This window comes from Myotis yumanensis, unplaced genomic scaffold, assembly GCF_028538775.1.
Source record: "Myotis yumanensis isolate MYYU_CA2020_CCGP unplaced genomic scaffold, mMyoYum1.0.hap1 SCAF_18, whole genome shotgun sequence".
Classification (NCBI taxonomy): domain Eukaryota; kingdom Metazoa; phylum Chordata; class Mammalia; order Chiroptera; family Vespertilionidae; genus Myotis; species Myotis yumanensis.
In genome coordinates, this window is record NW_027223769.1 from 22,760,416 (window position 1) to 22,774,244 (window position 13,829).

The 13,829-nt window shown below is 47.3% G+C and overlaps 1 protein-coding gene across 2 annotated transcripts in view; it reads right to left on the bottom strand.

The window, feature by feature from the left end:
- The window catches only part of ZNRF1 (zinc and ring finger 1), a 102,839-nt gene extending 97,492 nt beyond the window's left edge, over window positions 1-5,347 (bottom strand). For both annotated transcript variants that reach the window (XM_070397971.1, XM_070397970.1), the window contains exon 1: window positions 4,304-5,347. In XM_070397971.1, coding sequence (XP_070254072.1) covers window positions 4,304-4,730 — 427 coding nt within the window. In that variant the 5' untranslated portion in view covers window positions 4,731-5,347. The remainder of the gene's footprint in view (window positions 1-4,303) is intronic.
- Between the last annotated feature and the right edge of the window lie 8,482 nt (window positions 5,348-13,829).

A 13,829-nucleotide genomic window follows, 5' to 3' on the forward strand; every position in this document is an offset into this window, starting at 1 on the left:
CTCTCATCGATGTTTCTGACTCTCTATCTCTCTCCCTTCTTCTCTGTAAAAAATCAATAAAATATATAAAAAAAAAAAAAAAAGAAAAGAAAAAGTCTTCATTAAGAATAGAACTTAAGCCCTAGCCGGTTTGACTCAGTGGATAGAGTGTTGGCCTGCGGACTGAAGGGTCCCAGGTTCGATTCTGGTCAAGGGAACATGCCCAGGTTGCAGGCTTGATCCCCAATGGGGGGGTGTGCAGGAGGCAGCCGATCAATGATTCTCTCTTATCACTGATGTTTCTATCTCTCTCTCCCTCTCTCTTCCTCTCTGAAATCAATAAAAATATATATTTTTTAAAAAACAGAACTTCTACAGGGCAGGGGACCCATCATTCTCTTTGGAGACCACAGAATGCTTTCCCTTCTTCAGAAACCATGTGAAGGACCATTACCTCTAGCACACCTATGGTGAGGCACAAAAAGACTTTCTGGTCCACTCCAATAGAGTTGGCAACTCTCCCTAATTATTTAAGAATGGAGAAAAGTAATTAACTTGAGAACCCTAGAGCGGCAGCAAAATAGAATGAGGTATCCTGCTAGCATGTTTAAAGACTTATGAAAAGTCACCTTCTATGAACCCCAGTTGATGGCTTGGTGACAACAGAGAATAGCTTAGATTTTTCTGAATGTACATGTGTATTCATACAAATGACTAACAAGTTGGAGTGAAAGCCTCAATGACCAGCCATTTTATAGAAGGATCCAGAAAACAGGCAACCTCTTCCTTCCCACATGGTGGGTCCTCTATGTTTTTCCCCCACATCTAGAAATCCATAATCTGAGATAAATGGGGTACTATTAGAAACACCTTACAGCAAAACTTACATTTTAATGTGGAAAGGAATGGACTCTCTAACTCTGATCCGATAAAGCAGTTCTTCTCAATAGCACTCATTGTTATGAACTGTCCATCAATTCAGGTCAGATTTCAGTAGAGAGCATTTTGGGGAAACAGTCCACACAAGTCTAAATCTCAATGCCCAACAAATTCTGAGATGAAAGAAGGCTGAGAACTATAGAAGTGCCCCAAAGGAACACCACTTTCCATCTGTATGTTATTTGGCTTTTCTAAACACTATCTCAGTAGACCCAACAAGGTAAGCAGGGTAGATAGTATCCCCATCTTACAGGTGAAGAAATGGGGGCTCTGAGGCTAAATGACTCACTTGCCCAAGGCCACAAGTAGACAGTTAATTAGTAGCTCTATCAGGAAATGAGCACAGTCATCTGACTCACAGGCCAGTGCAATTTCCAGGACCCCGTCAGCTTCCTTACGCTTTAGGATGAGAGGCAGTAGAGCAGTGGTTCTCAACCTGTGGGTCGCAACCCCTTTGGCGATCGAACGACCCTTTCACAGGGGTCGCCTAAGACCATCCTGCATATCAGATATTTACATTACAATTCATAACAGTAGCAACATTACAGTTATGAAGTAGCAACGAAAATAATTTTATGGTTGGGTCACAACATGAGGAACTGTATTTAAAGGGCCAGAAGGTTGAGAACCACTGCAGTAGAGTGTAATGGTTAAGAGCCAGGTCTAACTCTGGCAGGACCTTCATTCCAATCCCAGCTCTACCATTTACTTCACTGACATCTATATTCTGTGCCCAAGAAGAGTTCCAAAGCACCCTGAAAACACAAGCAAGACGCCTTGGCCTGTGTGGCTCAGTTGGATGGGCATCGTTTGGTGCACCAGAAAGTTTGCTGGTTCGATTCCCAGTCAGGGCATTTGCCCAGGGTTTGAGCTCGGTCCCGGTAGGGGTTGTGCAGGAGGCAGTCAACCTTGATGTTTCTCTCTTCCTCTCTCTCTAAAAAATAATCAGTAAACTATTTAAAAAACAAAACACAAGCAAGAGCACCAACTTCCAGGCTTCTAGTCAACTGCGCACCAAAATCCTTACCCTTATGCCTTTATGACACAAGAGCAAAAACTGCTCAGACCTTACTCAAAGGCTCCAAAATAGAAATGAGTTTCTCTTTTTATAATAATGAACAAGAGAGGAAGAGGGATGTTCTGGAAGGAAGATCCCCCTGGTTTACCCACAAAAAGGGATACAGAAGCGTGGAAATACAGAGGTTCATCTCAAATAAACTGCACAGGAAAAACTAATTACTTTATCTGAATAAAAGATCGCATTCTTAAAGCAGTGGTTTTCCACCCAGGTGGTAGCCCCCCCCCACCTCCACCCCCCAAGTCCCTATAAAGATCACTTGGAAATTCCTGAGGGAATTTAGTGGGCAGGGCCAGGTATGCTCAATGCTTTGCAAAAGGACAGGATGGCCCTATAAAGAAAGTTATTACCCAAAATGTTAATAGCAGCCCCCAACACATGCTTTAATAGTAATTCCCATGGTCCGGTGGCTCTTCCTACCCTGACCACAACTGGATGAAAAGAAAACTAAGATTTCACAGCTGAAGAATCTGAAATTTTGGAATCCAATTATAAGCTCACAACTCCAGCATGAAACCTGGTGGTGGAATAAGGAAAAAGAAGTTTCTAGTAAAAGACAGACAAGAAATTTTAGTTAACAGGGAACTCCTTCTCCAGACAAGCCTCTGTAACAGCAGTTCTCAACCTGTGGGTCACGACCCCTTTGGGGGTCGAACGACCCTTTCACAGGGGTTGCCTAAGACCATCGGAAAACACATATATAATTACACACTTTTTTGTGATTAATCACTATGCTTTAATTATGTTCAATTTGTAACAATGAAATTGGGGGTCACCACAACATGAGGAACTGTATTAAAGGGTCGCGGCATTAGGAAGGTTGAGAACCACTGCTCTATAAGATTATATTTGTTTTATAATACACAAAATTCTGTGATTTTGGAGAAACTTCTTACAGTGCTTTTCAATTTAAAACCAGACACTAATGACAGTTTCTTAAAAAAAAACTTAACCACATCATCTCACAAACACAGATGACTCTTTCTGGGCCAAATTTTATAAGACAGATTGTTAATTTCAAAATTTTTAAAGCTCATCAAATGTCTAATAGTGCCAAAGGCAGTCAGTCTTGCCTGGCATCCCATTCAGGGCAGAGTTTGATGCAAGTCAGAGAAGCCTGTTCAAATAATAAAATACCATCCAAGCAATTCAAAAGCCACTTTCAAGTGTTACCTGTCATCCATCAGTCACTATTCCTCCCCCTCAAATAAAATTATTTCACAAATTAAAGTTTATAGAATTGAAAAAAAGAAATCCAGACTCTTTCAAAAAATAAAGGCCCATTAGTAAACAGCGGCCGCACACCTCTTTTGACTAATTTTCCAGAAGCCTAACCTGGCTTCTCAGGTTAGCGGAGCAGACAGACCTGTTTTCCTCCCAGACGCTCCTGCCACTCACAGCCTGGGAAATCCTCCTCCAGCTTTTCGCTGGCCTGTTACCAGAAGTTCACATCGTGAATTCATCCAGATTCTCTGGATCTTCCTCTTCCCCTGTCATGCACCCACAGCCTGGCAATAAAATCTCACCTCTCTGTTCCAAGAGGATGCAGATGATCTGGAAGACCAAGCACTTAGCATGGGGGGGAAGAAAGGAAGATGGGGAGGGATGGGAGAGTCACTGAGCCAAGCCTACTGCATGCAGCACGGGAACCAGAGCCCTGGTCCTGCAAAGCCTGGGAGGGAGGGAGGCTCCCTAGCTGGGCCTCCATTCAGCAGGCCACACCTGTCTACGCCAACAGCCTGCTAGCTGCTCCATTTTAAACAATTCAAACAGACCTCCAGCCGGGGGGCAAAATTCAACACCCCTATGTTCCAGCTAGAGAGTGAGCGCCCTAATCCAACCACCACTTGGCTCCAATTTTATTTCTCTTCACACTCTTTGTTTGGGAGACGCCACTTGGTCAAACTGGACCTGTCTGTCTGGTAAGGGTGAGGGAGGCCCAACGCTGCAGTTACAGAAGGAAAGCCCCGGGGCTGACTTGCCCTAAGTCAGGCCAGACCTCTTCTCTGAGGACGGTGATGCCAGTAAGAGGGATTCCAATAGGCAGGTTTCATTCACTCTGCCCATCCACAAGTGGGTCAAGTCCTAAAACGCCCGGCTCCACGGCCTCGCAGAAAACCTCCCTCCTTTCTAAAGGTTCGGTATCCAATCGGTCCCTTGGCTTCGGGAACCCAGGGGACAGCAGACAGACTCTGGCCGTGCACTCTCCATCCACACGTTCGCACGCGCGCCAAGGTTTGGGGCGCCCCAGCACGCCCTTCCTTGCACTCCACCCTCAGGGGCCCCCTCCACCACCCGCGGACTCACCGCTGTGCGAGCTGAACCACCTGGGTGCGATGTGCAGAGGTAGAGCATCCGCCAGCGAGGCTCGGGAGCCCAGGTACAGCATCCCGTCTCTATGGTGACCGCCGCCGGTCTCCTGGTAACCATTGCCTTGGGCATAGGTGGATCCGTCCGATGCGGACCCTCCGCCGCTGGGCGCCCGCTCCGAGTCGCCGGTCCCACGAGAGGCGGGGGTGTAGAGGCCAAAGGGCACCCCTCCGGCCGTGCTGGGGTCCATGCCCATGCCCGCCACCGAGCTGACCGAGCGGCTGCGCAGCCCCATGGCCCCGCCGCCCGCCCGGTAGTGCCCAAAGTGGGGCGCCCCTCCCGGCGGGGGCACGGCGCTGTCATCCGTGGAGACCCCCGGGAAGGGCCCCCGGGACCGGGCCGCCGTGCTCTGCTTGCCCCCCATGCTCGCCCGGGCCCCGATGGGGCGGGAACCTGGAGGCCGAGGCCCTCCCCCACTTCTCAGCGGCGGGGAGAGGGCTGGGCGAGCATAAAGGGGAAGGGAGTCAAAAAGGAGATCGGGAGGGGGAAAAAGAAAAAGAAAAAAGGAAACCCGCGGGGCGGGAGCGGCAGGCGGGCGGGGAGCCCAAACTAAGAATTTAAAACGATCCGAGCCAAGCGCATGTTTCCCCTCAAGGTCCAAAGAGGCGCAGCCCGGTGCGGGCTCGGCGCGCCACAGGCCGCCCCCAGGCTCCCGACAGCCGGGGGAGCCGCAGGGAAGGAGGGAGGGAGGCGGCGGGCGGGCGCGGGGAGGCGCCGGAGGAGGCCGCCGACCGGACCGGAGGAGGCGGAGGCGGAGAAGGAGGGCTGGGGGCGCCGGGTGCGTCCCCCGCCTCAGGACGCCGCGACCACGGACGGCGGCCCGGACGCCTCCAGGCCTCGGGCGGGCTGCGGCGCCGGGCGGCCACGCGGAGCTCGGGAAGCCGCGGTCGCGTCGCGTCGCGCTCTCGCTCCAGCTGCTGCCGGCCCCGCCAGCCGCGCCGCCTCGCCGGGTCCCGGGCTGCGCTCGCCGGCGCTCCTCGCCGCCGTGGAGACAATGGAGGGCGGCAGAGCGCAGGCGCGGCTCGCGCCCCCTCCCCCCGCCCCCCCCCCCCCCCCCCGCCGGCTTAACCCCTTCGCGGCCCCTGCGGCACCGGCCGCGGACGCCCCGGAGGCCCCCGCCGGGTCACCCAGCCGCCGCGGGCCTGGGGCCTGGGGGGCGTCAGGAACCGGAGCGGGGCGTCTTTTCGAGGAAAGCACTTTCCTGCAGTCCCAGAAAGCGGCTCCTTATCCGGAAACCACCTGTGGGGGAGGGGCGGCGATGCGTCCCGGGTGGGAAGGCGGCACGAGGAAGACTCGAGCAGAGGACTCCCGACGCCTACCTGGCTCTCGGGGTCGCTGGTCAAGCTCCCCTCACGCCTCAACTTTGCCCCCACAGCACCCTCTGGCGGGCGCTCTGTCCGTTCTTTTAGATAAGGTTCTCCATCCGAGGACCCCTAAGATCAGGAAGCTTAACATTTGGGGGGTGGGGGGTGGAGGTGGGGGTAGCTGTTTGGAGACCGCGCACTGGGGCACTGTTTGTATTTTGCTGACAGTAGATCAGAACTTACTTTGGGCTTAAGCAAAGGAGGAGATTCCTTAGCTAAAATGTGATCCTGAAAGTCCTGAATTGTGTGATAAAAGGTGAAAAGCCCTAGCCGGTTTGGCTCAGTGGATAGAGCGCCGGCCTGCGGACTGAAAGGTCCCACGTTCGATTCCGGTCAGGGCACATGCCTGGGTTGCGGGCTGGATCCCTAGTAGGGGGGCGTGCAGGAGGCAGCCGATCAATGACTCTCTCTCATCATTGATGTTTCTAACTCTCTATCCCTCTCCCTTCCTCTCTAAAAAATCAATCAATAAAAAATATATATATATATATTTTTAAATCAATGGGAAAAATATCTTCCAATAAGGATTAACACACACAAGTACTGTAACCATCTAACTAGCTTCTGATTTACCTATTCATTCAACACTTTTTAGTGTATTGAACAAAATACAAATATCTAATAAGTGCCAGACACTGCACTAAGTTCTGGGATACAGTGGTGATCCAGACAGATGGAGGAGTCCTTGTTCGCATAGAGCTTCAGAAGAACCTCTTCACACCCACTAGGATGGTTAAATCAAAGAGGACAATCAAAATAAAGAAAACAATAACAAGTATTGGTGAGATGTACAGAACTCAAAACCCTCATACCTCGCTGTTGGAATGCAAAATGGTACACCTGCTGTGGAAAACAGCCTGGCAGTTCATCAAAAAAGATTAAACATAAAGTTATCATATGACCCAGCAATACCATTCCTAGGTATAGTTCCAGACGAAATGAAAACATACGTCCACAGAAAAACTTGTACATGAGTGTTCATAGCAGCATTATTCAAAAGAACTAAAAAGTGAAAACCAACCCAAATGATCATCAGCTGATGAATAAATAGATATGGTATATCTAGAGAATGGACTATAGATAAAAAGAAAAAAAAAGGCATAAAAAGAAATAAAAGGCTGATACAAGCTATAACATGGACGAACCTTGAAAACATTATACTAAGTAAGAGAAGCCAATCATAAAAGACCTCATATTGTATGATTTATGAAATGTCCAGAATAAGAAAATCCATTGAGATAGAAAGGTTAATGGTTGTCAGGGCCTGGGGAGAGGGGAAAATGGAGAATGACTGCTAATGGTTTTCTTTTTAGAGTAGTGAAAAGGTTCTGAAATTAAATAATAGTGATGGTTGCCAAACCTTGTGAATATACTAAAAACCACTGAATTATACACTTGAAAGGGTGAATTTTATGGTATGTGAATTACAGTGCCATACACACAGACACATACCCATACATGGAGCACTGAAGCAGGCAATGACAATACAGTGTGGTAGATCAGCCTACAAGAGGGCCTAGCATGTAGTTGGCACTCAGTAAGTATTTGTCAAACGAATGAATGAATGACTAAATACTATGAGAGTGAAAGTACTATGAGAGTGAAAGAGCATGGTGCTGCTGGAAGAAGACAGGCACAAACACAGTGATTCTAAGCCAAAACCTTGTTAAAAAGCATAATATAACCAAGTGAATGTGAACATCTGATCGGCTTTATTAAGTGATTCATGAATCGGGCAGCATCCCACCTAGCAACTAAAAGAGCTCTCCCATGTGTTGTACAAAATGGAAGGTTTTTTTTTATTTTATAGGCAGAAAGAGGGTGGGACTAAGAAGTTAAAAATGAGGGTGGGAATTAAGAAATTCAAAGAATGGGTTATTTGAGGCAAAGACACCTTCCCTTAGGAAAAGGCAGATTACCTCACTAGTACTGGTCAGGAAATTCCAGACTGACTGATTAAGATTATGCTCTGGGAGAGGTTGAAACTGCAGTTAGAATCAGGCGTTAAAGCTAGGTTTGGTATTACGGGCTTTCAGCAGGAGTAATACCACTTGGGGCCTGTGGTTTTCTGCTTAACCTCCCAAAAGGTGAGTTGATTAGCCAGAGAATGAGGTGGAAGGGGAGAACTGTGTTTCAGGAAGAGAAGACTGCTCCAAGTCAAGGAAAAAGCATGTTTGAAGACTTACAGCACCTGGCTTCTTCAAGGAACTGAAGGGTGCAGTAGAGCTGCAATGAAAGGAGATGGGAGCCAAAGATGAAGCTAGTCCTCAGGGCAGACAACAGAGTCCTGGACCATATCCTGAGGGGATGGGGAACTATGAAAGATTTATCACCTATAGTTAAAAATAACAATGACCAGCCCTGGCTGTTGTGGCTCAGTTGGTTAGGCATTGTCCTGTGCACTGAAGGGATCCTTACAGGAGGCAGCCTATCAATCTCTCTCTATCTCTTTCTCTCTCTCTCTTCTTCCCTCCCACTCGCTCTCTTTCTCCCACTCTCTCAAAATCAATTTAAAAAATAGCCCTAGCCCTAACCGGTTTGCTCAATGGATAGAGCGTCAGTCTGCGGACTCAAGGGTCCCAGGTTCGATTCTAGTCAAGGGCAAGTACCTTGGTTGCAGGCACATCCCCAGTAGGGAGTGTGCAGGAGGCAGCTGATCGATGTTTCTCTCTCATCGATGTTGCTAACTCTCTATCCCTCTCCCTTCCTCTCTGTAAAAAATAAAATAAATAAATAAATAAATATTTAAAAATAAAAAAATAAAAAATAGCCCTAGCTGGTTTGGCTCAGTGGATAAAGCATCAGCCTACGGATTGAAGGGTTCCGGGTTTGACTCTGGTCAAAGGCACATGCCCAGGGTTGTGGGCTCAAACCCCAGTGGGGGGCATGCAGGAGGCAGCTGATCAATGATTCTCTCATCATTGATGTTTCTATTTCTTTCTCCCTCTCCTTTCCTCTTGGAAATCAATAAAAAATATTTTAAAAATATTTAAAAAAAAATAACAATGACCAATGATTAATGAACACTGAAGATGTCAAGTTTCTTGAAAAATTAACAAACTTCACCCTAACCGGTTTGGCTCAGTGGATAGACCGTCAGCCTGCGGACTAAAGGGTCCCAGGTTCGATTCCAGTCAAGGGCATGTACCTTGGTTGTGGGCACATCCCTAGTAGGGAGTGTGCAGGAGGCAGCTGATCAATGTTTCTCTCTCATTGATGTTTCTAACTCTCTATCCCTCTCCCTTCCTCTCTGTAAAAAATCAATAAAATATATTTTAAAAAATTAAGAAACTTCCCTCCTCCCCAAATAAAGGTCTATATTTTATTAGCTTACATATTCATAAAGGTACTGGGTGGGAACATGAAACAACATAATGTCCCCTGGGAGTAGGCAGCAGGTATTGGAGAGCTGGGTGACAGTATGGATGAAAACTATATCCTTTCATTATATACCTTTGCGTTTGAGCCATGATTTCTAGAGAGGTAGAGGTAGAGGTATATATAAAGTACATACCACAAGCACAATAAAAAGTCACACCACACAGCTGGTAAGAGCAGAGCTGGACATCTAAGCTTCACAATGAACATGCTCACCAAGGAATTCTGAGGTGACAATTTCATTTTCTCTGTATGCTTTCCAAAGGGGTGAAGAAGACTAGATCTGCTTAAAGGGTATAATTTTTTTGTAAATAATTTTCCCTTCAAGTTTCTATTTCCATCTAATGGTTACCATAAGCCAGTCTCTCATCTGGCACCATTGAACAGCTGAGACCTTGAACTCCAGTGAGGCCTTCACTCTCTGCAATGTGCTGACACTAAATTCAGGTGCCCTGTGGGACCCTGAATGACCACCTTCCTCGGGCAATGCCCTTGTCATCTCCTTGTGCATTTATTCAAACAATATCCTCTCTGAAATGAAAATATTAAGATGTGAAAAGAATATTGGGGACTAGTTATGGTTATCTTATATAATAAAAGCCTAATATGCTGTGCCTGCCTGTTTGTTCGACCATTCGACCAGTTGCTATGATGTGTACTGACCACCAGGGGGCAGATGCTCCAACTGGTAGGTTAGCTTGCGGCTGGGGTTTGGCAGATTGGGACTGGGAAAGACAGGCCAGACATGCCATGGAGCCCTCCCGTGGTCTGTCCCCCACCGGCCAACCTCCTGCGGTCCCTCCCCAGCCGGCCTAATCTGCCCTGATCTCCCTGATCAGGACTGGGCCAGATGGACACACCCTGGAGCCTTCCCTCCGTCCCTCCCTGGCCCCAATTGTGGACTGGTTGGGGTACCTTGGTCTGGCCTGCGCCCTCTCACAATCCGGGACTCTTGGGGGATGTCAGAGAGCCAGTTTTGGCCTGATCCCAGCAGGCCAGGCCGAGGGACCCCACGGGTGCATGAATCCATGCACCAGGCCTCTAGTAGGGAATAATAATCATGCTCTGTTTACCACGATTGCCTTGTTCTGGTTAAAGAAAGATTTTAAAAATAGAGTCTAACTTGGCTGGGCATGATAGACTCCCACCCCCAACCCCATCCCGGGATCTGGGAGTTAACCTTGGACCTGGGAATCAACCTTGGAATGTAGTCCATTCTCATTCAAGAACTGCCTATTATCACGGAAAGATTAATAATAACCTTGTTGCCCAAACAATGAAGTCCTACCCCAGCCCTAATTGCCTACTTCCTCATTCCTATAATCCCTACTTCCTCATGTAATCTTTGTCCTACAGTATATAAGCAGCTGGCTAATGGGGGGCTACAGAGCAGATTTTTGTGGATGACCTACTGCTATACCATACTGACGGCAGTATTGGAATAAACACTCATATGATTCAACCCTGTCTGCTTAATTGGCTCAAGTCGTGACAGGCAGCACAGACGGACCCTTAAAACACACACAAAACCCCCCACAATTCTACCCTTTCAATCTTACAGAGAGAGAGACTCAAAGCATAGCAACAAGCATCCACGGAGACCCGCAGCCTCAGATTACTTTCAATTTGTCATTTGTTACATCAAGAGTCCAATATGTGTTTTGCTCTAAGTCTCTCCTGTGGGTTCTTGGTTTAAAGTTAATGGGTCTGGGGAGGTGTCAAGTCATTTTGGATACTCTCAATGCAAAGATATCAGGCACAGAAATGGCCCCAGCCAGATTTGGGACTCTATTTTTTAAAATCTTCACATCTTTATGTTCTCACTGACCCTGGGTAAGCTGCTCTTCTTCAGCTGTGAAAGAGGGTTAACAGAGCCCTGACCCACCTACCAGAATAGTCAGGAGAAAGAGCTGAATAAAACTGGTGTTGCAAACAGGAGCGCATAACAATGCTGCAAAGCCCAGTTTTAAACATCTCTGGAAGAATGTAAGTCTGGGACATAAAGGATTCAGAAAATGAGGGAAATGGCGTCTTAGGGCTCCTCCTGGGAAGCTTTGGAACCTGTGCCCTCCTCTCTGTCCCCATAAGCCAGAGGGTGTGGAGGGGGGATAGGCAAGTATTTTCCTCCCAGACCTCTCAGAGCACTTTATGTTTTTATCGTTTTGCTTGAAAAGAGAAACTTAAACAGAGAAACTAGAGTAATGAGCAACCAAATGCACCTAGCAAGGAGCCCGAGCATGTGGGCACGTCCACAAATCTTTGTTGACTGATGAAGAGAGGGAAAATGCTAGTGGGGTTCAAGGCAGGATTCCAATATTCTCAGATGCAAACAGATGGAAGGGTCAGCTAACTCCACATTCTGCAGAAGAGGAAACAGAGGACTAGGAAGATAAAGGGTCCTGTTCAAATTTGCAAGGCTAGTTGCTGATAAGCGACAGCTAATGCCCTGGATTTCTAGTTGGCCACAGAGCCTGCCTTCTTAGCAAGTGGCCTTCTGAAAAGACATTGTTTGGTGATAAGGGCCCTGTGGCCTGGTCAGCAAGTTGAAGTCTTCTTGACAAGGGATGGGACTCCAACGTTCCCCAGTCTCTGATTCAGACATGATATTCATATGTGGATCTCAGAGGTACACAGCAATGAAGCAGCAGCCAGAGAACTCTGGATCTATCCCAGAGTCCCCACTCACTTTCTTTCTTTTTTAAATATGTTTTTATTTATTTTAGAGAGAGGGGAAAGGGAGAGAGAGAGAGAGAAAGAGAAATATCAATTGGCTGCCTCCTGCATGCACTCCATTGGGGATAGAGCCTGCAAATCCCACATGTGTACCGAGCAGGAATCGAACTGGTGACCTCTCAGTGCATGGGACAACACTCAACCAATTGAGCCACAGTGGCCAGGGCACCTGGGGATATATATATATATATATATATATATATATATATATATATAGTAGCAATCATCTCAGATTGAAACTGTAGTTTAACTCTAACCCTGTTGTTTGGCTTGCCAATAGAAAAGTTACTTTGATTTTCTGAATTGTATAAATCATCCCATTCGATGAATGACTATCCCATTGATTGTTATCTTACTGGTTTTAGAAAGCACATTCCTCTGTACCTGGGAACCAGGACAGCACAATTATCCCAAGACCCGAGGGTTCCAGATAATGTGTTCCAGTTGACTCAGTGGTCCCAAGACCAGGACAGCGCAATTACTCTAAATTGCCTCGATGGCTCTAGATAATGAATTCCTGGCAACTCAGTGGTCTCAAGATCTGAGGGCTCTAGATAAGGTATTTCTGTCAATTCAGTGACCCCGAGACCCAAAACTATAATTAACATGCTTAATTCTGCTTCTGTAAACTGCTTTTTTGCAAACCAGGTTCCTCATTCCAAACCTTGAGATGTAATCAATACCTTTGTGATCTTTGCCTATATAAGTTTGATTTTGCCACCATCTTATCACTATGAGATTCAGGAATGACCCCTCATAGTCCTGGATTGCAATAAATGTGACTCTTTAATTAGACTTCTTGAGGCGTCCTTCTGTGATTCGCAGTGTACATTACAACAATATATATATATATATATATATATTTTTTAATTTTTATTTTTTTACAGAGAGGAAGGGAGAGGGACAGAGAGCCAGAAACATCGACGAGAAAGAAACATTGACCAGCTGCCTCCTGCACACTCCCCACCGGGGATGTACCCACAACCAAGGCACATGCCCCCGACCAGAATCGAACCAAGGACCCCCGAGTCTGCAGGCCAATGCTCCATCCACTGAGCCAAACAGGCCAGGGCACCTGGGGATATTTTTAATTGATTTGAGAGAGAGCGGGTTGGGGGAGAGAGAAACATCAATGTGTGAGAGAGAAACATCATCGGTTGCCTCTTTTTAAAAAAAAAAATATTTTTTTATTTCAAAGAAGAAGGGAGAGGGAGAGAGAGATAGAAGCATCAATGATCAGAGAGAATCATCGATTGGCTGCCTCTCTCATGCCCCCTATTGGAGATCCAGCCCAAAACCTGGGCATGTACCGTTGAGCAGAATCAAACCCGGAACCCTTCAGTCCGCAGGCCGATGCTCTATCCACTGAGCCAAGCCAGCTAGGGCTCGGTTGCCTCTTATACCTACCCTGACCAGGGATCAAACCTTGTTATGCGGTCTGATGGGGAATCCAGCTTGGAACCTTTTTGTGTACGGAGACAACACTTAACCAACTGAGCTACACTGCTGGGCCAGAATCCCCACTCTTTCATGATGACAGTGTGGGTGGCAGATGGAAAGGAAGGGCCCTAGAAAGCAGTTTGAAAGGTGCTCATGCTTCCTCTCTCAAAAATTCTACCAGGCTCTTTTCACATTTAAGAAAGAAAACATTGAGAGAACACAGAGCACCAAGGATTTGAAATCCAAAGTACTTTCTGTGCCTATGAACCATGACAAGCAGATTTTTGAGAACTAGACAAATATGAACTAAGAGGTAGGAGTGGGGAAGTGTTGTATAAATGCTTAGGCCAGGGTAATCCTACTGGTTGCAGTGGGAAACAGATTATTAAACTATATACATACTAGAGGCCCGGTGCATGAAATTCATGCACGGGTAAGGTCCCTAGGCCTGGATGGTGATCAGGGCTGTTCTGCAGGGCGATCGGGGATGGGGGGTGTCCCCACTGGCTCCTGCCTTGGCTGGCCTGGTGCTGCCTGCTCACCGGCCC